The sequence below is a fragment of the Hemitrygon akajei genome, unplaced genomic scaffold (genome assembly GCF_048418815.1).
Source record: "Hemitrygon akajei unplaced genomic scaffold, sHemAka1.3 Scf000087, whole genome shotgun sequence".
Classification (NCBI taxonomy): domain Eukaryota; kingdom Metazoa; phylum Chordata; class Chondrichthyes; order Myliobatiformes; family Dasyatidae; genus Hemitrygon; species Hemitrygon akajei.
Window position 1 is genome coordinate 1,647,854 of NW_027331973.1, and position 25,616 is coordinate 1,673,469.

The following is a 25,616-nucleotide window of genomic DNA, read 5'->3' on the forward strand; positions in this document are numbered from 1 at the left end:
CTGTAGTATTCTATGACTATAATGACTTCACAATCTCTTCAGCTGCCTCTTTCCGCACCCTGGTGTGTTCACTTTCAGGCTTTTCAGCTTCCAAAACACGTTCTCTCCTTTGTAAAAACAGTGGGTGGCTTCCATCTGCAGGAGAATTGGGAAAGTCAGATTGGTGTGAGATCACAAGAGAGGGAATGTATTGAATGCTTAAGAAAATTGATTTTTAGAGCAGCTGATGGTTGAGCCTACTCGGGGAACTGCCATCTTAGATTGGGTGTCGTGCAATAACTCAGATCTTATTAGGGAGGTTAATGTAAAGGAACCATCAGAAGGCAGTGATCATAATGATTGAATTCCTACTGCAGTTTGTGAGGGTGAAGCATAGGTCACATACATAGTATCACAATGGAATAAAGGGAATTACAGAGGCATGAGAGAGGTGATTCCCCAGATGGATTTGAGAAGGATACTGGTGGGGATGACGTCAAAGCAGAAGTGGCTGACGTTTCTGGGAATAGTTCATAATGTACAGAATAGGTCATAATGTCCCGCAGTAGTAGTTCACAAACGGCGGGGCTAGGCTACCGTGGCTGACAAAGGAAGTTATGGACTGTATAAAAGCCAAGGAAAGTGCTTTTCAGGTAGCAGAAGTGAGTAGGAAGTTAGATAATTGGGTAGCTTTGAAAATCCAACAACAGGCAACTGCAAAAAGCTATATGAAGGGGAAAGGTGAAATATCAGAGCAAACTAGACAATAATATACACCATTATAAAAATGTGAAAGGGAGGTGATAGTTTATTTTGGACCTCTGGAAAATGATGCTCATGAGGTGGAAATGGGGAAGAGCTGGTAGATGAACTTGATAGGTATTTTGCATCTGTCTTCTCTGTGGAAGACACAGCAGTGTGCCAGAGATCCGTGAGTGTCAGGGAGCAGGAGTGAATGTCATTGTTATTACAAAGGAAAACGTGCGAGGCAAACTCAGGTTCTTAAAGTGGATAAGACACCTGGACCAGAAGAAGTACATCATAGAGTCCTGTGTAATGTTTTAGAAACAAACCAGCAGCAATACAGTTTACACCGGAGTCTGGTTTTGATGTTAAAATCATTATCTTTATTAGTAACTACTTATAATATTTTAAGTTAAACAAATTAAACAAACGTTAACAGTGTTACGCGTATAAATATGGGTAAATATAACTCCTAAACTATCGAGCCTGGAGGATCAAGGCTTAGAGTCTGGAGATGGTAACGTAGGAAAGTTCAGTAATCGGAGGAATAAATGAACAGAGAGAGAGATATTTGTAGTCCAGGGTAATTGTAGAGCGAAGGCAATTACGTCGAATTCCACAGGTAAACGCAAATTGTCGTCGAAGATTTTGTTCGTTGAATCGATCCAAAATCCACTTAGATACATCAGACGAACGTCGTCTTCAAGTGACCACCACATAACATATCCAGGTAAGGGTTAACTTCAAGTGGTCCCACATTACATTCCTAAATCTACTCCTTTGGATTATACGAAGTGACAGACACACATTCTGGAGCAAACCTTGCCCTGGCAGTTCTAAATAAAAGTCTTACTCAGACTACGAGAGTAGCTGATCTGTCTCCCTCGTTCCGACTGTGTGTGTGTGTGTGTGTCTCATATCTATCTATATATATCGCTCTCTCTAAATCTCTATCTCGCTCTCTCTCTCTCTGAGCTGCGATAGCTGCCTGCTGACGTCACTGTTAGTCCCGCCTCACTCAGGAACTTCCTTAAAGTGACAGTCCACAGCAAACGAAACCTGGGGATTCGTAACACCTGAGAGAGGCTGCTGAAGAGATAACAGATGCAATGGACATGACCTGTCAAAAATCACCTGACAAGGGGTCCCTTGCAGAAATACACATCAATGTGGTCAACAAAAGGAAAGAAAAATCGAAAGTACATGAAATACAAACAATAAGGCAGTAAGTAATTTTTACACTCCGTTGATGTGACTGTAACGAAACCCCATTTCCCTCGGGATCAATCAAGTCTGTCTGTCTGTCTGTGTAGAAAATGCCAAAAGAAATCAGACACAATCCAACACATTTCAGGACCCTACAGCAGTTTAACTCAATCTGATTAATTACAAAGGTACAATCAGTGGCAAATATGATTCACCAAAACCTTGCTTTAAAATACAAACGCATGAATGCCCTCTATCACTTCATCGAGGCACCGTAAGTTCAAGCCTGATCCACTTTTAGAGTCAAAATCTTACAAATTATATGATAATCAATACATTATACCAAATAGGACAATCTATAATAACCATCTGGATACAATATTACAGGATAAACAAGCAGGAACAAGTCCCTCAATAGACAAAACCATTCCCAACACACACACACGTTCCTCGGCCAGTGCAGCACCTCACAACAGGAATTGTTTGTGTCATCAGTCAGATAACTGAATGATTTTCTCTGTCAATCAGCTTCGAAATGTTGCTACTCTGTCATTCGTTGCCACACCCTGTTGCTGATTCCCTTCTCCTCATCATACGTTCTTACGCCGACCATCGTTCAGAGCCTCAAACAATGCCCTGCGTGGACCCACCTCTGGTTTCTGACCCTGCTCCATTGAACATCAAACTAATGGTTTCCCATACTACTTTCAGTGTTTGGAGGACAGTGGTGTTTTGTAACAAAACTTCAGAAGCAGGGAAAATGACAAATAATGTGGAAATGAGCCCTGAATAGGGAAGTTAACAACTAATGTCATTCTTCCTCAGCCCAGAGATTTGAGGGGCGAAGAACATCTCAGACAGAACTGCAGTCAGTTCGACTTCCTCAGTCTGCAGAAAATTCAAGGGAACCCTCTTCACCCACAGAGTAGTGACTGGAACCCCCCCCCCCCACAGGGAGAGTGAGAGATGAACAACAAGGGAAGATGTAAAAGGACTGTTGCAAACAGTATCACTGGCAGGGTCCAGCCGGCATGAGTTAACTCTCTACTGTACACTAGGTGTGTTGTAAATTCACTAAATACCGGAGACAGTTTAAAATAGAACTAATTTATTTGTCACTGATCCAGTCCCATTAAAGGTGAAGGTGCAGCAGAAGGAACTCCTCCCATGCCCAGTGACCAGGGTGCAGAACTGGATGTGGTGAGCAGCAGCAATAATTGCAGAGTTCAGCACCGACAGTCACTCTCGAAATTGCATTCAGCAACGGTGATGGACAAATATCCAGCATGCAGCTTATTGAAACTTTCTCCCCAGTGTGAACCCGCCAGTGTCTCAGAAGTGTAACATGCTGCAAGGTTTCACTGCTAATGTAATGGCCTCTCTGTAATGTTTCACTGCTCAGGTAATGGTTTCTCTGTAGCAGAGATAACAGGGTTGTGGTGTGCGATGCTATCCAATGAGAGAAATGTTCTTTCATTGAGTCTGGAAGAGAGATTTTCACGGTCGCTTGCTGGGACAGATGAGAAGATACAAATGGAGAAAATGGGCCCTTATTTTTTCTTTACTAACCCTATAGTGAAAGTAAGAATTATAGAGCTCAGTCCTTTAATGACATATTATGTACTGTTTGTTATTTCGGGGTACTGATTTGAAACAGGGGACACAACGCGCAGCATCCACCCAAACAAGATTTCTTTAGTTTGGCCATGCTCGGGGGGTGGCGTGAACACCCCCTATCTTAAGCTGCTAGGCGAAGTGAGAGTTACATATGGTTAGATGACTGAGTGAATCCATTTCCACATTCACAGCAGGAAAAAGGCCTCTACCCAGTGTGAACTCGCTGGTGTCTCTGCAGTTGAGATGACGAAGCGAATCCCTTCTCACAGTCTAAGCAGGTGTACGGTCTCTCCCCAGTGTGAACTGACCGGTGCGCTTGCAGGTGGGATGACTGAGTGAATCCTTTCCCACACTCTGAACAGGTGAACGGCTTCTCCCCAGTGTGAACTCGCTGATGTTCCTTCAGTTTATATGACCGAGTGAATCCCTTCCCACATGCTGAGCAGGTGAATGGCCTCGCCCCCGTGTGAACTGACTGGTGTGCTTGTAGGTTGGATGACCGAGTGAATCCTTTCCCACACTCTGAGCAGGTGAATGGCCTCTCCCCAGAGTGAACTCGCTGATGTACCTTCAGTTGAGATGATGAGGTGAATCCCTTCCCACAGTCTGAGCAGGTGTACAGCCACTCCCTGTTGTGAACTCGCTGGTGAGCAATTAGGGAGGACAACCGAGTGAATCCCTTCCCACAGTCTGAGCAAGTGAATGGCCTTTCTCCAGTGTGAACTCTCTGATGAACCTTCACTTGAGATGACCGAGCGAATCCCTTCCCACAGTCTGAGCAGGTGAATGGCCTCTCTCCAGAGTGAACTCTCTGATGTATCTTCAGTTTAGATGACTGAGTGAATCCCTTCCCACAGTCTGAGCAGGTAAACGGCCTCTCTCCAGTGTGAACTGACTGATGTACCTTCAGATTAGATGAGCAAGTGAATCCCATCCCACAGTCTGAACAGCTGAATGGCCTCTCTCCAGTGTGAACTCTCTGATGTACCTTCAGCTTAGATGACAGAGTGAATCCCTTCCCGCAGTCTGAGCAGATGAACGGCCTCTCCCCGGTATGAACTCGTTGATGTACCTTCAGTTGAGATGAGCAACTGAATTTCTTCCCACAGTCTGAGCAGGTGAACGCCCTCTCTCCAGTGTGAACTCTCTGATGTACCTTCAGTTGAGATGAGCAAGTGAATCCCTTCCCACAGTCCGAGCAGGTGAATGGCCTCTCTCCAGTGTGAACTCGCTGATGTACCTTCAGTTTAGAAGCTTTAGTGAATCCCTTCCCACAGTTTGAGCAGGTGAACGGCCGCTGCCTGGTGTGAATTTGCTGGTGAGCCATTAGGTCAAATGACCCACTGAATCCTTCCCCACAAATTCAGCAGGTGGTCAGCCTCTTCCCAATGTGAATTAACTGGTGTGTCCACAGGCGGGAAGACTGTCTGAATCCCTTTTCACACACAGAACAGGTGAATGGCCTTGTCCCAGTGTGAACTTGCTGATGTACCTTCAGTTGAGATGAGCAAGTGAATCCATTCCCACTGTCTGAGCTGATGAATGGGTTCTCCCCTGTGTAAGATGTTGGGCATGCCAGTCGGTCAGATGAATGAGTGAATCCCTCCCCACAGTCTGAGCAGGAAGGATGATCGAGTGAATCCCTTGCTCCACTTCTTAAATATCCGGACAGAGACAACAAAACTGGTGTGTTGTGTTCGAGATTCCCGTAAACAAGTTTCTTGTCATTTTTAATCTGTAAAAAAATTTACAAATCCATCAATGGGTGAAGGGCATCATTTCAGTGAGAACACTTGGGTTATCAAGGTGTCATCTGGCATTACGCTGTTACAATGAAGTTCAACCCAAGCTGGAGAGAGAAATCATCTTCTAACTGGGCACAGAGCTGGTATGTGGAATGACCCTCAAATTCTCTGATGCTCTTCCTGTCTCTATAAGAATGGGGCATTTCTGCCATGTACAATCTGTGACCTGGCTCAATTTGACTGTCTCCATTCCCTGTTCCCACTGAGCTGCATGGATTCCTGGAAGTGGAAGCATTGGACAGGCAGGAGGACAAAACTGTAGCTAAACTGAGAAGCCAAAGCCAACATAAAAGCCAAAGAGAGGGCAAAATATAGAGCACAAACTATATGGAAGCTTTTAGAAACCAACAGAAGTTGACTAAAAAAAGCCAGATGAGCTCAGGGCATGGAATTATGATTTGTAGTCATTAATGAGTCTTGGTAGCACCCAACAGTCTGAGGCATTTAGAGGAACAACATATCCAGGGCCTCAATATCTCTTGAAAACCAAGGTTCCCTGCACCAGTTGCCTTTCAACTTTTATTTTGTCAGGCACATACAAACTCTACACCGTCAGAATTTCACTTCTGAAGGCCTCCCAGTTACCAAGTACACCTTTGCCAGAAAACAGCCTGTCCCATAGCACACTTGTCAGATCCTTTCTGATACCATCAAAATTGACCTTTCTCCAATTCAGAATCTCAACCCGTGGTCCAGACCTCTCTTTTTCCACCTTTACTTTGAATTTCATGGATTATGATCACTAATTTCTGTCACCAGCCCTGGATCACTTCCTAATGGCTTATTGCACACTTCTACATCGGGAATTCTACGTACTGATTAAGGACACATTTGACAAACTCTGCTGTATCTAGTCTTTTACAGCATGGGAGTCCCAGACAATATATGGAAAATTAAAATCATTTACTGAATCAACCTTTGTTTCTTGGCATGGTCTGCAATCTCTCTACAAATTTGTTCCTCTAAATCCCTCAGACTGTTGGGTGTAAGCAAGTTCCAGTAATGGCTACAATATCATAATTCCCTGTCCTGAGCTCATCTGGCTTTCCTACGATGCTTCTTGCATTGTGATATACACAGCTCAGCACATTCATCACACCATGCTCAACCATTTGATCACTGACTCTGTCTGAGGTCTGAACAACATCTGACTGGTGTCAAGAAAACAAACTCTCCCTCATTGGCACAAAAACAGAGGAGCTGATTGTGGACGACAGGAGGATTGGAGACAGGCTAACCCATATTGACATCAAGATATCAATGGATCTGGGGTTGAGAGGGTGAACAGGTTTAAGATCCTCAGCAGAAACATCAACAAGGATCTCACATGGTCTGTACATACCGGCTGTGTTGTGAAAAGAGCACGGGAGCCCATTTTTCACCTCAGATCATTGAAGACATTTGGTATGGGCCCCAAATTCTAAGAGCATTGTACAGGGAGACAACAGAGCATCACTGCCTGGTATGTGAACTGTACTTCCCTCAATCTCAGGAACCTGCAGAGAGTGGTGCCCAGCGCATCTGTAGATGTGAACTTCCCATGATTCAGGGCATTTACAGAGACAGGTGTTTAAAAGGGGCCCAAAGGATATTGGGGACCTAATTCATCACAATCACAAACTGTTCCTGCTGCTACCATCCAGGAAACGGTACCACAGCAAAAGGATCAATAGGCTTCGGGATGGCATCTTCTACCAGGCCATCAGACTGATTAATTCATGCTGATAGAATTGCATTTTTGCTATATTGACTGTCCTATGTACAACCTATTTATTAGAAATTACTATAACTTACACATTGCACATTTAGACCGAGATGTAACATAAAGATTTCTACTCCTCATGTATATGAAGGACTCCAAGCTGATCCAGAATTCATCCATTTCAAGTTCCAACTCCTTAAACTGCCGGGTTACAAGCTGCAGCTGGATGCACATCTTGCAGGTGAGGGCATCAGGGACACTGGAGGTCTCCCCACGTTCCCACCAATGTCCCCTCTATTTTATAATGATCAGTGTGCACATAAATCACGTACTGTGCATATGTGACAACATATGCCACAGTGACAACATGTGCATAGTGATTTTTATATAGTGAAGTATTCATTTTAACAGCTAGCAAATCACTGTCAATAAGAACTTTGATCTCCTCTGGGTTCGATCGAGTTCATCTGCTCTCTCACACAAACTGTATAGCAGGCCTGTAATAGGTAATGAAGGATTTTCTCACCAAATTTCGTGCATATTGTCCTTAAGTGGTTTGTTTGCTAAATTATACTTTAAAAAGTCAGAGTTCCATATATCACTCCACTTCTTCCCACTTGTAAATTCTCCAGCAACATTTGCATCACCACAATACACACAGGTAACACCCGTTTCTATAATGGACATAAATATTTCCTGTGAAACCTCCTGAGAAATCAAGGATATATTAAAAAAAACATTTTGAACCTATGTAATCTCTGGCTAAAAGAATATTTGGGACTGAATACGAATTTTGGAACTGAAGTAAACTCTGTGTTCAGCGGTTAGCTAAGACAGGCTCATTGCCAGTTCTCTGTGGCTTGCAGAGAGACTCACTGAGAGCTGATAACATTATGCATTGTACCCTCGTTACCCGATAACATTATGCATTCTACAATAGTTTTAGTGAAGGGAGGAGGACTCGCTGATAAGGACAGGAATGAACATCTGTCTGTAAGTAAGTCAGGGCCTTACAAAGGGAATAACTGATAAGGACAGGACAGCACATCCATCTGTAATTAAAACATTCATTCAGCGAACTCTCTTGTCTACGTAATTAAGTTTTGCACCAACAGACTTGGTGGGCATACCAGCTCAAATAACATCTTGCAATAGTAATGTTTGGGGCTTACTATGTATAAATGTCTGGGTTTACTATGTATAAATACACAGCTGTAACCTGACTAATTCAGTCCACTTGTCAGATGGTGGCAGTGCTTACGTGCCTTCCCTTTGACAACTGGGTCTCAAACTCCTGCAGGAGAATGCACAATAAACTGTGGTGACGATAAGAAGCTGGTCTCCCGGGTTTTATTCAGATTCAACTTTAACATTTAGCATCATGAACAGGATCCCAATATAGGGAGTGCCAAGCAGACGGGCTGAGTAAGTGGCTGGACCACTCTGGGGAATGCGGAGACTGACCGGGCGCCCAATAGGTATTTTACCTTTTGTCATTCTCTGTTTGTTCCTTTCGCGGTTCCCTCGCCCAAGGCTGATCGCATACCTTGACGGGATTGGGAAAGAATCTGTTGGGAGACTTGTATAAGGGAGGCAAAATTTTACTAACTAGGCAGGAGGCGGTTCCAGGTAAATTTCACTAAGTGGACAGGAGGTAAACGTGCAGGGTAAATTTATTAAATGAGCATGAAGTGCCAGCTGGGTAAATTTATTGTGGGCAGGAGGTGCCAACTGGGTAAATTTATCTGATTGTTAATTGAGCGGGAGGCTTTGTGCTGGGTATATTACTTGGTGAACATGGGTCAATTGCAGTCGTTTGTTATGAGTGGGACAAGAGCAGCCCTACATAATATGTGTGAGAGTTTTCCAGACAAGGAAAAAGATTTGCGAATGTTGAGTGTAGCGCTGAATAAGAAAATGGGGAACAAAATGTGACCACTGGGGGGGAGCCTGGGATATTACCTCATGAGAACAAACAGTAAATTTGATACAGAAAAAGAACTGTGGAAAGAAGTGGAAATTGTTGGAAAGGGAATGGAAGGAAAAGGCAGATGCAAAGTGGAACAGTACATTATTAGCAAGTTGGAGGAATAATACATGTGACAAAGGGATAGAGGTATATACCGCAGAAGGAATGCCAAAGGTTGTGAGACGCTAAAAGTGGAGCATGAATGGGTGGATAGACGTAGAAAACAAGAGCAGGGAAAACAACGTAAGCAAACCAAGGCCAGCCTAGATAGGAGAGCAGGGCAGGAACATCAGTCTGAACTTCTAACTGATAGGGAAACAAGGGATCCCGAACCCATGTCTAGCATACCGACACGGTTTGAGGACAATGACCGTGATGAGGAGTGTGCACCCACCGTAACACCCCCCACCCACCTTACCAGGAGCCAAGTGCACCCAGTGCTCCCAAACCCCAATGCTCCCAGTACTCAGATACAGTGACCACTCGGGTAAAACAGTGGCGGCAGGGAAGGGGGAGGTCCCTATACCCTGAGATTCAGAAAGGGAATACCGAGGATTATTCCGAGACAGGGAGAGAAGGATCCAATAGAACCCCAGAGTTAATGGCTCCACAAAGACATTGGCTCAATGGAAGAAGCCAGAGAGTGGTAGTGGAGGATTGCTACTCTGAGTGGAGGCCTGTGACTAGTGGTGTGCCACAGGGATCAGTGCTGGGGCCATTGTTATTTGTCATCTATATCACTGAACTGGATGATAATGTGGCAAATTGGATCAGCAAATTTGCTGATGATACTGTTATGATACCAGCCCCCTCCTTTGTGAGAATTGCAAGAGCCCTAGAAAAGGGGGGTCAATGACCCAAAAGAGAGAGAGAGAGACAGGCTGAATGGACACAGGAAATGGAAAGACATTCCACTGGGACAAAAGCTGGTGACTGTGGCATTGTTCTCAGGAGACACCTGGGAACTGCAGACGTGCCAACTCGCAGGGACATTGTAAAGCCCTCGGGCAAAGTGGGCTGGTTGAGAGAGAGAGAGGTTGCATCACCTGCAACCTGATTGACACCTGAGATCCCGTGAGGCAGTATAAAGAAGGGTCTGAAAGAGGACGACCCTCAGACGCACCAAGGAGACACCAAGAAGCACGATACCGCTTCCCATGGGAACGGGAAGCCATTTTGAAATAAGCCACATGCGTTAAATTCCGAATGCGGGGTTTGTGGCTGGAACCAACGGAAGATCGCTTTTAACAAACAACGGGGAAGATCGCTCCTCTGATCCCACGGATATTTCGGGCAAGTTTTTCCGTTTATCTCTCTCTCTCTCCAACACGTGAAACCGAAAGCCTGCAGACTTCAGAGTGACTCTTTATATTTCCAATTGGACTCAGTATTATATACCCTAGACAACGAAAGAGCTTATTTCCGATTGATTATGGTTACACCGGTGTTTTAGATTGAGTTTTGACGATTTGAATGTTTTGTATTAACCATACGTTTGTGCCCTTATTGAATAAAACGTTTGAAAATAGTAGCATCCGACTCAGCTGATCCATCTATCTTTGCTGGTAAGTTACCTGGTTACGGGGTTTTCGTAACAAGTGGGGTTCTCGTCTCGGGATTTGACACCAAAAGGGGGAGGTCAGTGAATCGGGCTGTAAGTCCAAACTTAAATCTGGTTACGCAGGTAGTCAGACGAGAAACCAGCAAAGATGGATGTGCAGGAATTTATGGGAAACCCGACGGTAGAGGCGCTAGGGAAGGCTACAAAATCAGACTTGGTAAATTTGGCGCAGGCATTAGACCTCACAGCGGTGAAGCCAGCAATGAAAAAGCAGGAAGTGCTAAGGGTCATACAACTGCATTACGTTGGGAAGAAGGTGTTTACAGCTGAGGATTTGGAAAATATTCCCGAAAGGAGATTAGTGAGTGGGACAAATCAGGCAGAGTTGGAGAAAGCAAGGCTGGAACATGAGTTTAAAATAAAGCAGCTAGAAATAGACGCAGCTCAGAAGGCTGCAGAGAGAGAAGCCGAGAGAGCCGAGAGGGAAAGAGAGCAGGTGTTCAAACTAAAGCAGCTAGAAGCAGAAGAGAGAGAGAAACAGAGGAACTATGAATTGGAGCTGGACAGGCGGAAACAAGAGCGAAGAACTCAAGGGGGAGAGAAAGAGGGGTTTGATATTAGTCGGGCATTGAGGTTGGTCCCCCCGTTCGAGGAGACGGATGTTGATAGTTATTTCTTGCTCTTTGAAAAGGTGGCAGAGAATCAGCAGTGGCCCAGAGAGCAATGGGTGGCGTTGTTACAAAGTGTGTTACGAGGAAAAGCACAGCGGGTATATGCCGCGCTGCCCACAGAAAGGGACGGGAATTATGATCAAGTAAAGGAGGCCATTCTCCGAGGTTACGAGTTAGTACCTGAGGCGTATAGACAAAGGTTCCGAAATTTAAAAAGAGGGTGGAATCAAACGTATACCGAGCTAGCCCATGAGAAGGGTGTGCTCTTGAATCGTTGGTGCACAGCTGAAAAGGTGGCCGAGGACTATGGGCGTCTCAGGGAGCTAGTTTTAATTGAGGAATTTAAAAGTTGCGTTCCGGAAGAGATCCGAATGTATTTAAGTGAGAGGACGAATCAGTCCATCTCAGAGATGGCTAGGCTCGCAGATGAATATGCCCTAACCCACAAGACAAAGTTTTCCTCGCCACAAAGTTACCCGAGAGACCGTCGGAATGGTAGGGACAGTCCGCCGGCTAAGGGAGAGACTCCACCGGGAGCTAGCACAAAAAGTGAGGATAACAGACAGGAAACCTGGAGATCTCCTGGTTTAAACTGTTTTAATTGTGGAAAGGTGGGACATATTGCATCAAAGTGCTTTGCTCTGAGAAAGGAGCCAGAGAGGGAGAGAGCAGCGATCCCTATCGGGCGTTCAGTGGTAATCAGGACGTTGACAAGAGGGCCCCAGGTAGATGGAGTACCGGAGGGGCGGGAGACATTTAGTTCCGAAGGAACCGTGTCTTTGAGGGAAGGGGACCCCCCCATCCCTGTACGAATTTGGAGAGACACGGGGGCGGAACTATCGTTAATTAGCCGTAATGTGTTAAATTTCGGCCCTCGGACGGGGGAGGTTGCCCTGAGAGGAATCGGGAACCAGATCACGGTCGTGCCTTTGCATAGGGTCTTTCTCGATTGCGAGTTGGTGTCGGGACCTGTGGAGCTAGGAGTCCTGCCGGAGTTACCGGGGGAGGGCGTGGACCTCCTTTTGGGTAATGACCTCGCGGGTGGGAAGATGGGAACCGCCCTGATAGTTGAGGCCCTGCCCGTGGAGTCCCCGAGCTATCGCGCATGCGCGGTCACTCGCAGCCTGTCGAGAGCGGCGACTGGGACCGCGCGCAGTTTGAAATTGGCCCAGACGTTTTTACCGACCCTACACCACGAGGGTTCAGAGGGTGGTAAAACGGAAGGTAGTAAAGTAAAATGGGGTAAGGGTAAGGAGATAGCCCTCCCCTTAGTGAAGAGAAAGGTCCTAGAGGTAGGAAATAAAGATGAGAAACGGGTAAAGCTGTTAAAACGTCCAGAGTTGGACGTGGTTGATCTGTCTGGTTTGGCAGAATTGTTTGGAGAAGTTGAGAGTCCTAAAGATGTTCTCGATGGTCCCGAGAGTGAAATGAGGGCAGTCTTAGAGAGGAAGGGTACCCTTGCTGTGGAGAAGTCAGCTGAAATGGCCGAGGAGGTTGTTTCAGCTCGCAGGGTTGCGCCTTCCCCAACGGGGGGCTGCCTAGAGAGTAACTGGAAGGATCGGGGGACGTTAGAATTTGAAAAAGGTACGGGTATTGAAAGCCTGGAAGGGGCCAATGTCCCGTTTGAGTGTGTCCAAGATGGGGGCGCACGTGGTGCTGAACCTGGTAACAGAGCTCAGGGGAAGTCTGAGGTGTTTGATTCAGGGGGACGGGGCGGCCGTCCTCGTGAGTCAGATAGACCTGGTTCGGGGAAAAAGGGGTTAACCTTGGGAAGTGTGAGTTCCCAGAGGGTTGTACAGAAGGGGGTCTTCAGAGTTAATGTGGAGTTTACGAATGGGGAGATAACTGTTGTTGTGGAGGGAGACGGGAAATCTGTAATTCCCAAATCAAAGGAAGAAAATTTAATGTCTGAATTGATGTCAGAAGCAGCAACCAGGCTGCAGAGACAATGGCTTGGTAACACGGTGCCTGCGAATCAATTACAGGTTGATTTGGAATGTAAAGGTGCCCCACACGCTATTGTTATTCAAGAGGGTGCTGTGAAAAGGCAGAATTTGAAATGCTGTCTGAACAAAGCGAGATCGCTTGCGGATCTTAAATTGGAAACTAATAGCATGACGGGTCCTGAAGAGAAAAACGACAAATGGCCTAAAATTAAGGAATTGGGTGGTCTAAGTTTGGAACACGTTGATAAAATAACTCCTATGAAAGGAGCGGGCGAAAGCTTATTTCGCCAGGGTGCCCAAGATCGCCACGAGGGAATTAACCGGAAAAAAGGCGAGGGTTAATGGGGGCGCGATTTTTAAAATAGCAGAAGCCGGTTTTAAGGGATTTTGACAAAGTATGTGAATAATAAAGACAACACCCATGGAAGCTTGACTGTTAAGTTTGAAAGTAGCATAAAAATTTGTCTTTTGCATGAACCTTTGTAGATGTATGTAAGCTAAGATCACACCTCCTTAGTTATGTTGCCGAAGAAAGCAAATAAATAAGGTGGTTATTGAGCTGAAGTTTGATGCTACCAGGCGTTAGTAGGGCACATGAGGTTAAGGTATTAAAGGAAAGGGGCACTGTACTTGTTAACTGTTTAGATGCTGACTTGAATGTATAACTGTATTACTCTGTATTAGATTCAAAATTTCTGTAAGACTGTACCACTCTGGGTTTTAACCGCTGGTAAAAACCTTTTTAAGAGGGGAGGTGTTATGATACCAGCCCCCTCCTTTGTGAGAATTGCAAGAGCCCTAGAAAAGGGGGGTCAATGACCCAAAAGAGAGAGAGAGAGACAGGCTGAATGGACACAGGAAATGGAAAGACATTCCACTGGGACAAAAGCTGGTGACTGTGGCATTGTTCTCAGGAGACACCTGGGAACTGCAGACGTGCCAACTCGCAGGGACATTGTAAAGCCCTCGGGCAAAGTGGGCTGGTTGAGAGAGAGAGAGGTTGCATCACCTGCAACCTGATTGACACCTGAGATCCCGTGAGGCAGTATAAAGAAGGGTCTGAAAGAGGACGACCCTCAGACGCACCAAGGAGACACCAAGAAGCACGATACCGCTTCCCATGGGAACGGGAAGCCATTTTGAAATAAGCCACATGCGTTAAATTCCGAATGCGGGGTTTGTGGCTGGAACCAACGGAAGATCGCTTTTAACAAACAACGGGGAAGATCGCTCCTCTGATCCCACGGATATTTCGGGCAAGTTTTTCCGTTTATCTCTCTCTCTCTCCAACACGTGAAACCGAAAGCCTGCAGACTTCAGAGTGACTCTTTATATTTCCAATTGGACTCAGTATTATATACCCTAGACAACGAAAGAGCTTATTTCCGATTGATTATGGTTACACCGGTGTTTTAGATTGAGTTTTGACGATTTGAATGTTTTGTATTAACCATACGTTTGTGCCCTTATTGAATAAAACGTTTGAAAATAGTAGCATCCGACTCAGCTGATCCATCTATCTTTGCTGGTAAGTTACCTGGTTACGGGGTTTTCGTAACAAGACAAAGATTGGAGGTGCAGTGGACAGTGAGGAAGGTTTTCAAAGCTTGCAGAGGAATTTGGACCAGTTGGAGGAATGGCCTGAAAAATGGCAGATGGAGTTTAATGCGGACAAGTGTGAGGTATTGCACTTCGGAAGGTCAAACCAAGGTAAAACATACAAGGTAAATGGTAGGACACTGAGGAGTGCAGTAGAACAGAGGGATCTGGGAGTACAGATACATAATTCCCTAAAAATGGGGTCACAAGTAGATAAGGTTGTAAAGAGAGCTTTTGGTACATTGGCATTTATAAATCAAAGTATTGAGTATAAGAGTTGGAATGTAATGGTGAGGTTGTATAAGACAAGGTGAGACAGAATTTGGAGTATTGTGTGCAGTTTTGGTCACCTAATTACAGGAAGGATATTAAGAAGGTTGAAAGAGCACAGAGAAGGTTTACAAGGATGTTGCCAGGACTTGAGAAACTCAGTTACATAGAAAGGTTGAATAGGTTTGGATTTTATTCCCTGGAGCGTAGAAGAGTGAGGGGAGATTTGACAGAGGTGTATAAAATTATGGTGGGTATAGACAGAGTGAATGCTAGAAAGCTTTTTCCACTGAGGCCAAAGGACAAAAAAAAACTAGAGATCATGGGTTAAGGGTGAAGGGGGAAAAGTTTAAAGGGAACATTGTGGGGGGGGGGGCTTCTTCAAACAGAAAGTGGTAGGTATGTGGAATGAGCTGCCAGATGAAGTGGTGAATGCGGGCTCACTTTTGACATTTAAGAAAAACTTGGACAGGTACATGGAAGAGAGGGGTTTGGAGGGATATGGCCCAGGGGCAGGTCAGTGGGACTAGGCAGAAAAATGGTTCGGCACAACCAAAAAGGGCCAAAAGGCCTGTTTCTGTGCTGTAATGCTCTGTGGTTCTAAAGGCAATTGCCCACCAAATGCTGCCCAGTCCACCAGCAGCAGGAGGAGGGACAGTCCTCAGTGATTCCTGTGTATGCACCCTGGAAGCCTCAAGAAATGATAATGATCATGAATCAGGTCCCAGGTAGAAAAGAAAAACCAGCACAGTTTGCTCAGTGTGTCCACAGTACTATACAAATGTTTAGTGTGACCCTGCAAGATTTATTCGGTCTCTGCTGCATGATTCTCTCAGCTGATGAGAGGCGGAAATGGAACGCAGAATTGAGATACCAAACCTATCAGGAGTTACAGACAGGAAACCATAATGAGAATGAACAGACAGACCAGATTATTCAAGCCTTGGAAAGGGCTCTCCAGCAACCTGTAGACATCACTAAACTACTTGAATGCAAATCTAAGCCTGGGGAATCGGGAATAGACTATTGGGAGTGATTTGTGGCCTGCTACGGCACTTTCGCAGGAGACCAGGCCTTCAGTAATGGGAATCCATCCCCCCAGTTTAAAGCCTTACCGCTCCAATACTTACCAACTAAGATAGCCGACATGATTCAAACAAATAATATGGATTGGCCTGACAATGACTGAAATCGAATGCGACAAGCTTTGACATATTATTGGGACCCGACTTTCGAATCCTGATCAACTCCGAAGGGAACTAATATTAAAGGGGAATATGTTCTCTGGCAAAGAAGGACCCGAGCGGGCTATATCTGGGGATCTGAAATGGGGAAAAAAACCTACCAAGGGACAGGTGGGGACAACAACCTGTCTAGAAATTAACAAGCAAGGATGCTTCCTACCGTGAGTACCACCCCTCAGGAAGAGCCCAATGTAATATTGTATTGCAAGTTGCTGGAATTCCAGTTCCGTTTCTGATTGATATGGGGCAACCACAACCACTGTCGATCAGGAAATAGTATCAGAAAAGGGATTCCAGCCATCAGATGCTACAATCACTCTGTCTGGTTTCGAAGGCATGGAACATATGTATTCACATACCCAGCCACTGCAAGTGGAATTCCAGGGGACCCAATGTGAGGTTTCATTTACAGTCACCACCAGTCGGGGTGTAATCTAGCAGAGAGAGACTTGCTCTGTCCGTTGGAAGTCGAGATTCTATGCACAGACAAGGATATCACCCTGGGACTAGCGAACAACTTCCCCAGTTTCTGAACAGCCAGTGGTGGGCACTTAATCTGTACTCCACTGCGTTTGAACCCCTTCTGCCAGCGGCCGACCCTCATGTGACTCTGTGCTATGACCCTCTGGGGTGCTCAACTGAGGAAAGCCAATATTATGCACCCCTCGAGGGACAGAATTTTCCAGTCACGGTGATTGGAGAGGTTAAAGGAAAAGAGGGCAGTGCATTACTGGCCGAACGACCAGATTTCTTTTGGCGACAGACAGGACTGGTTTTTCCCCATACTACCATCAGGGTTTGCCCCAGGTTCAAACCAAAGACCCTAGGGTTCTCTGCCTACACCCTGATGGAACAAGCCTCCAGCTACAAGGGAGATTGGCAAGACTTGGTGACGTGCCAACTCAAATACTGGAAGGACTCTGAGGTGAAGATGGCACATCTGGTAAGACACCCTTTTAATATTGACCAAACCCTAGACGTTGTACCCCATCTCTGGGCAATTTCAGGCCATGAGGTCGGCTGCAACAACTGCCCCCATCCAGATCACTGTGGAAGAAGGACAGACTCTCCCATCCATTCCGCAATACCCCCTCAAGCCCAACGCAATGTTTTGTGAGGATGGAAGCTCTTTTGTAGATCCATCAGGAAAACGATATTCTGGCTATGCGATAGTAACGGACAGTGAAGTAATTGAGCAGGCCTCTTTTGAAGCAGCTGTCTCCGCACAGAAGGCTGAGCTGTTTGCTCTGACTCCTGCCTGTAACCTAGCAACAGACTAAAGTGCGAACGTTTACACAGACTCCCGTTATGCATTTGGAATTGTACATGACTACCGGGCTCTCTGGGAACATGGGGATTCCTGACTTGCTCTGGCCACCCCATTAATAATGCCACCTTTTTAAACAACTTACTCACTGCTCTAAAGCTACCTCGAGTTTTGGCTATTATTAAATGTGCGGCCCACACCCGCATGGCCAACCAGGTCACTGAAGGCAATGCTTTAGCAGATAAGACAGCAAAAAGTGCTGCACAGTCCTCGGTAGTTGGAGTCCCCTCGGGTTCCCGTCAAGCAGCCTTCCGTGACTTTAGCAGAATGGGTTTGCCAGACATACGGGAGGTACGTACTTTTCAGGGGGCCGCCTCTGAGAAGGAACGCAAACTGCGGTTCCAAATGCGGTGCCAGAAAGACCCCGACCTAGGTTTCTGGATCACCCCAGTGGGACAGGTTTGTGTTCCTACACAGTTCTTATCAATATTGGTCGATTATATACAGAATTGTACACACCTGGGAAAGGAGGGAATGGTTGGTAACCTGCACACTGGGTACGACTCCCTTGACAGGTGGACCTTTTTCCTGTCTACAAATTGATTTTATTGAATTGCCTAGAGTACATTGCTATAGATACTGCTTAATTATTATACGTGTTTAGTAGATAGATTGAAGCTATTCCAACTACTAATAATAATACTATGACTGTTATGAAGTTATTATTATGGAAAAAAATTCCAAGGTAAAGCCTGCTGGAGATGCTGAGCTCTGACAATGGCCCACACATTGTGGTGACCACTAGTGAACAAAGAGGTATGTAACAAACTAGCTATCAGGCAACAATTCCACTCTGTACACCACCCACGGGCCGCTGGCATAGTGGAAAGAGTCAATGGCACTCTGAAGGGTAAATTGGCCAAACTAACAGCGGAGACTGGACTCACTTGGTTGAAGGACGTACTGTTACCCCTATTCCACATGAGGGTTACCCCTCAGGGGAAAACAGGGTTGTCACTAGCTGAAATCATTCATGGACGGCCCATGAGGACACCCTGAGGACCAAGACCTTGTGTACCATTGCTCCCACAAAGTCTACCAGCAAAATTGGATATGCATCGCCTCAGGGGAGACCAACATTTCCAAGCATTACATTCACAGGTTCGACAGGCTTACAAGGAAGGGAACTACTCCACAGAGAGGAGTGACTATCCCACCTTAGAACTTGGGAATTTTGTCCTGATCAAGAACTGAGATTGAGGGAAAGTTGGACCTCGGTGGAGAGGACCATATCAGGTGTTAATGACCACTCCCATGGCTGTGAACCTGAAGGGGCAATCTCGGTGGATACATCGATTAGGTGCCAAACGTGCTTAACATGTTACCCAATTTCCTTCGGGATCAATAATGTATGTCTGTCTGTCTGAGTAGAAGAACTGTCTCGAACTAAAGGAAAATATGTTGGTTGATAGTGGTGTTCGGGTTTATGTCTTTGAGAGGGCTCACCCCAGCATCCGGGGGCTCCCATGGTCTTTCTGTCACACCGATGCCAAACAGGTAGAACAAGAGGCCTGCTGGGTTTCTGCTGAAAATCTGCAGCATGGTAAAACTATGATTCCAATGTCAGTAATCCCGGTCAACCAGAGTGAGGAACTCTCAGCCTGGGCTATCTCAAATAACACCCGGGGAAGAGAGGTGAGAAACTGTGGTCCAGTCAGAGATGACTGTGGGTGTCAGTGTTTTGAGGGATGGTATCTCAGGCCCCCACCAAACAGAACTTCCCAGACTGGGAAACATGCATCCTGACCATACTTGCAGGTGCCCAGCAGTGGAGAGGAATAACGGAGACTGAGTGATTTTGGATGATCACTTTTCTCTCCTATGGAGCAGCCAGGAATTCACAAGAGAAAATCAATTTGGATACAGCACTTGAGGAGCTGGCCACAATACTGCAGGGGTCCTGACAGAAACACAGGCCCAAGTAACAGAAATATCCACTGAAATGATTGCAATCTGGCAAACAGTCCTACAGAATCGTATGGCCTTAGAGTTTATCTTAGCTGAGAAAGGTGGAACCTGTGTTATTATTGACACAGAATGTTGAACCTGTATCACTGATGAGTCTACTAACATTACATCCCTCTCCAAGCACACTGCCAGGGAGATTGACAGCATCAAGAGAGTAGGGCAGGATTTACATTGGTTCACCGAGGGGACGAAATGGTGGTCTTTGAAAGCCTGTTCGGTAATATGTGGGGCATGGTATTGCATTATGGCCTAATAGTTGGACATATCATTGTTATAATTACTGTTGTATGCTGTTTTTACGCACTGATATGCCGTAATGTTATCCATGATCAAAAGGAGGGAATGATAAAGTATGAAAAAGGGTTAACACTTTGTTAAACAATAGCAGCCTGTTTTTCTGAAAGAAACTGCTGATGATCAACAGATGTACTAAGCCATGTTGAGCCATATTTCTTCTTGAGGGAAGCTAGCTAGGGTTTCAGGATGCTTATCTCCTTGTTCACATGCATAGAGATAGGATAGCTTCAGTCTGTTCTGTGTATGTAAGCCATTATGACTATTTTGTAATTTGTCTTTAGGGGCTGTCATGTAGTAAGTAACTTTGGCTCCAGCCTGTCTTGTGTGGGGTGTATCTGGACGGATATATCTGTGGTGGAAGGGGAATTGTTAGTCAGTTAGTGGATTGGGCAGGAACAGTCATAGACTGTCCCTGTTTGAGCGACTAACTGAGTAAGCCCTGGGTAATTGGAATAAAGAGTTTGTACATATACAGTCTCTGAGTGACTTTATCCGGATTTGACTTCCACATAATGAGAGTGTTTTTAAAGGGTTGTGCTGCTGGAAGCGCATTACCAGACCTGGAGTGATTACAACTGGATCTGACAGAGGCATAACTGGTTCTTCTGGGCACATTCATTCTCACTCCCAACTATTCCCTACCTTCCTTTGTACAGGTATGGAATGTCTAAAGGACCAGTGTTTGAGTAAATGAGACTCACCAAACTTTCTCCTGACTGAATCACTGGAATCTCCGAGTCAAATGGGTCCTCTTCAGTTGATACTCTCAATCATCGGGCTAGTTCATTTGTTGCTGTTCCCTCATCTTCAGTCGTGGTTTGCTTCCAGTTGGGGCTTTACTTCCAATAAATCTCTCACTGCAGGTCTAACTTTAACATGAAAGATAATGAAGCACATTAACAATAAATAGGAGAACCAAACATTTCTGCTTAATGTTACTAAGAACAAAACTCACTGAAATGTAAACATTGAAGGCAGATATAACAATCTCAGTGAACAAGCATTTGTTGTCCCTCACATGTCTCAAAACGATATGGGATAAGAAGGAGCCATCATTCAGTCATGGTAAGACATAAGACACAGGAACAGAAGTAGGTGATTCGATCCATCTGGTCTGCCCACCACTCAACCATGGCTGATTTTTATTCCAACACCATATTCCTACCTTCCTCCAATAACCTGGAAGCTACTTAGCAATCATCAATATATTAATCTCTGTCATAAATTTACCCAACAACCAACCTCTGCGGCAGCAAATTCCGCAGATCAGACATCTTTTGGCCAAAAAGTTTTTCTCATCTCAGTTTTAAAGGGAAGCATCTTTATTCTGAGACTGTGCTGTCAGATCATAGACTCTCCGTCTAATGGAAACATCCTCTCCATGCCCACTGTATCCAGGCTTTTCAGCATTCGGTAGGTTTACTTAACCATACATCCCTCCACAACTCCCACCGTCCCTTTGAACTCCATTGAACACAGGTCCAGAACCATCAAATGCTCCTCATACATAAAGCTGATCATTCCTGAGATTATTCTTGTAAATTTTGTTTGCAACAACTGTACTGAACATAAATAGATAGATAGATAGATAGATAGATAGATAGATAGATAGATAGATAGATAGATAGATAGATAGATAGATAGATAGATAGATACTTTATTCATCCCCATGGGGAAATTCAACATTTTTTCCGATGTCCCATACACTTGTTGTAGCAAAAACTCATTACATACAATACTTAACTCAGTAATAATATGATATGCATCTAAATCACTAACTCAAAAAGCATTAATAATAGCTTATTAATAACTGGTACCAGAATAATTTACAGAGAAAAGTTGTGCTTTCTTTCCTGCTCTTCTATCACAGAACGAGTCATTTCCATTTCCAGGTTAAAACAGGTGCATTTCAGGAAATATAAACCATTCCAGGGTGAATGTAATAAAAAGAAACTGGAATTACCAGAAACACTCGGCAGGTAAGGAACAGCTGTGGGGAGAGGAACAAACTTTACAATTCAGGTGAATAGAGTTTTGTCAGAATGACTTCAAACTTTTTCAGGTTTTAGTGCAGATCTCCAGCAACTTGAGATTCTGCCTGATTTCCACTGAGTGACAGACAGGTGTCAGTGAGATTTCCAAATACAGTTTGAACACCAAACTCACGGGTCTATAAACACGGAGCAGCCCATTTACTCATCGCCTCTCCCTGTGAGGATGTAATGGCAACTCATTCCCTCCTCAGATTAGCACTCATTGCCTCCAAAGGAACTCCAGAAACAAACATCTGACCCCAGACCAGAAATACTCACTCAAAACCTCATAAGCCTGAGAAGCTCGATCCCCAGGTCCATTTCACCAGGGTCAAAATCTATGACAGGGTCACACAGCTGAATGTGCCACTTACCGACCCGAGAATCCTTTTCCATCATCCCCACATCAGGGATTTCCTCACAACCAATGTCCAGCAGCCCAGGACCTGATTCGCTGTGGAAGGAGAAACATTCAGTCCCATCTACAGAAGTGCTGACCTGGGCAAATCCCAAATACTGACAGTTCCATATTCCCGGAGTCTACATCCCAGGATAAATAGGCCAAGCACCAATTTTCCCAGGAGTCCTCATTGCCGGTAACATGCCACAGTGTGTCAGCCGTTCAGAGTTCAAAAGCTAACACTCCTGCATCGCCCTATGGTAGAATGGGAACCTGAGCATCCTCTGACTGGGCCAGATATTGGGCTGGAAAACCTGGTTGTGGGTCACCAGCAGCCATGGATACATTTCACATTGTCTCCAGCAGCTAAACTGAACACATTTTATCATTGTCATATCGTTAAATGAGATCTTGCCTAACACAACTGGCCATAGCATTTCCTGTAGGCTAACAGGAATAACAGGCTTTTCATTACAAACTGAGATTAAATGCTGGAAACTCGGTACATCAGACTGGATCTGTGGAAAGAGAAACTGTGGATGACTCAATATCAGAACTGATGCTGCTCGATCTGCTGAACGCTTCCAGCATTTTCTCTTTGTACTTTAAATGATGCACAACTATTGACTGATTACACGATGTTTGTGATGACCTGAACAAAGTCGCACAAATGTAAGTCCCATATTCATTAGTTTTCTCTTCATTCCGACACAGGGATAATACCGTCGATACAGTCAATGCTCACAACATCCTCCCCACCCCACTATCAGTCTGCTACATCTGCTCCTGAGGCCACTAACTCTCAATGAGGGGAAGTGACCAGAGCGCGATAAAAATGTGCACCACTCACTGCAGATCCTGTGGCTGTTCCTGGCAACAGGGAAATTGCCTCTCCAAACATGATCAAAACAGGAAATAACAGACTCAACTTTAAACGCTGAGAGTCTCTGTCTGGAAAAGATTAACACAGCGACCATTTGGTAACTTTGAAACTAAAATTGTAGTGACTGTCTTTATCCTTCCCCATTCTGCATTAAATACATCCTCTGGTAATTCAGATAACAAACACTGATTTCAGAAATAACTCAGTAAAGCTAAGTACTTCACAATGAAGACAACGGTAGAAGAGAAATTGTTGATATTTATCATCGAGGTGGTGGGGTTGGGAGACTGGACAGAGATTGACCAAGATGGGCAGGGAATGAGCAAATAGAACCGGGTGAGAGAAGGGATCACTGATCGTCCTCCAGCAATACACAGATACTGAATTAACAGTACATACTACTATGTACTAAAATCACAAAGATAGAACAACAGGAACTTTGGCATTAACCCTTGTCTCCGAAATATCTTTTATCAAATACCATGGAAAGTATCCCCAGGTTGGGATCGACCCCGGCAGATTCTGTCCAGGAAACGGGGTGAGACCGCGAGTTCGGGAAATGTAACCGGACTGTACAACATCGCTCGGGATACAGTACTCACCGCATGGATCTTGTCGGTCTCGCTCCGCAGAAAATGATCCGAACCCCCGGCTCCCCGCCCGAGGGGGCGAGGACTCACTTCCGATCCGGATCCCGCAGACGATCCGCCGCTCCGGACCCTCTTCAACAAGGACGGGGAAAAAAAATCGCTGCCCATCCGGGGCTGTGAGCCTGATATGCTTATTGCGTCATCAGACCGGGGCGGGGCTTCGGAGTCAAACCCGCAGATGCTGCCGATCTGCGGTAAAAGAGAATCACGTGACGGCGAGGGTCTCCCACGTGACCCGGTGATTGTTCCTCGCCCCTCACACGCTGGCCGAACCATCGGCCGCATTTCCCACATTGTTTCACATTCACAACTCTCCCATCTCAGACACATGTTTCTGCCCGATCCCCATTTCCTCGATCATGGAACTAATTTCCATCTTCTGCAGCCCCGTGTTGCCCCAACCATTCACATCCCACCCCGTCACTATTTCCAACTTCCCACCTCTCCCCTCACCTGGATCCACCTCTCACTCCCCAGCACTTGCCCCATCTCCGCCCCTCACCTCTTTTCTCTGACTATTTCCCGTCCACTCTCAGTCCAGAGGGAGGGCATCGGCCCGAAATATTGACGGTCCATTTCCCTCCACAGATGCTGCCCAACCCACTGAGTTCCTCCGGCAGTTTATTCTTTGGTCTGTATAACCCGTGTTAGTATGGGGAGCGGGATTTTACACCATATTCCAGGTACAGTCTCAACAAAGACAAATAATTGTCACTTTTCCCGGGCCATTGGCCGCGCTTGCAGATCAACAGTCTGCATGTGTTTGCCCCCCAATGTGGTGAATCCCTCTGCTCATACAACAGTGAGATCAGATATTTCCACAGATGACATATCCCCGGTGAGGATAGGGACAAACGTCCTGTCCGCCCCCTCTCACACCATCTTTATGCTTTCAATAAAATACCCCACCCTACCTCGGGGAACCAGCATCAAACCGACGGGCCGAGCGGTCTCCTCCTAACTCTCAGCGATACAACAGAGTCCGGCCGCAGGAGACGCTTCACAAACGTTCCAACTTCCCTCGGTGGGACATGGAAATAAATCAGAAAGCGGACATTTACTTTGAGATTCGTTCCGCTCTGAGGGAGCGGGAGACGAACTCAGCGGGGATAACGCCCTCTCCGCTGGTCCGCTCCTCTATTGGGTGTAACCAGCGATTGACATTCCTGCGCGCCAATGGCAATAACGCTGCTCCTGCTGCCTCGGCTGTCAGCGGTGGGGGGGGGGGGGGGGGAGGGAAACGGGGTGGTCACGTGATTAGTAGCTCAGCCGTTAAACCGATAAAGCTCGAGCTCACCAGCGCGTGGATGACGTGAGGGCTGATCCCGGTGTGGGGAGCCCAGGCGTGAAGTCAGGCGCATGGTTGCGCCAGTGTGACGTCACCTGTGGGTGGAGCGCTCACATTTAAAACACATAAATGGACTGTTGCTAAGTATGTGCCTTTGGAGACCAACAAACATAGGCTACTGTCCAGCGCGCATGCTCTTCAATGATTACTAGTTCTTTTATATAATTCCACAAGATAGCTTGTGGTCTGTCTCCGGATTTACAGATAATATTGCATTTGTCTCTGCAGTCTGGATCCTCTATCCAGTATAGAAGATTCCCAAAATCTTTGAAAGGCGGTTTCTCTGGAATTTCCCAATCATCTCTATTATCCAAAGTCTGTTAAGCGATTAGCACCAAATGATCCTACCACCAGACACATCTTGCCCTCCCCCCCTCCCCACAACTCTCGGCTTTCC

General features: G+C 45.7%; 1 protein-coding gene across 4 annotated transcripts; it reads right to left on the reverse strand.

Moving 5' to 3' along the window:
- Positions 1-23,987, reverse strand: LOC140722730 (uncharacterized). Of its 4 annotated transcripts, none has more exons than XR_012097728.1 (3): positions 23,824-23,987; positions 20,607-20,774; positions 1-135 (listed from the first exon to the last, which is right to left on the reverse strand). XR_012097728.1 is itself a non-coding variant. In XM_073037419.1 (3 exons), exon 3 carries the CDS (start codon positions 4,871-4,873, stop codon positions 3,752-3,754), a length of 1,122 nt encoding a protein of 373 aa, XP_072893520.1. In that variant the 5' UTR covers positions 4,874-5,281; positions 20,607-20,770; positions 23,824-23,987; the 3' UTR covers positions 2,913-3,751. The 4 variants fall into 4 exon arrangements, 2 of the variants coding, with proteins under 2 accessions (XP_072893520.1, XP_072893519.1); XM_073037419.1 differs by lacking the exon at positions 1-135 and adding an exon at positions 2,913-5,281 and having other exon boundaries at positions 20,607-20,770; XM_073037418.1 differs by lacking the exon at positions 1-135 and adding an exon at positions 2,913-5,281.
- Between the last annotated feature and the right edge of the window lie 1,629 nt (positions 23,988-25,616).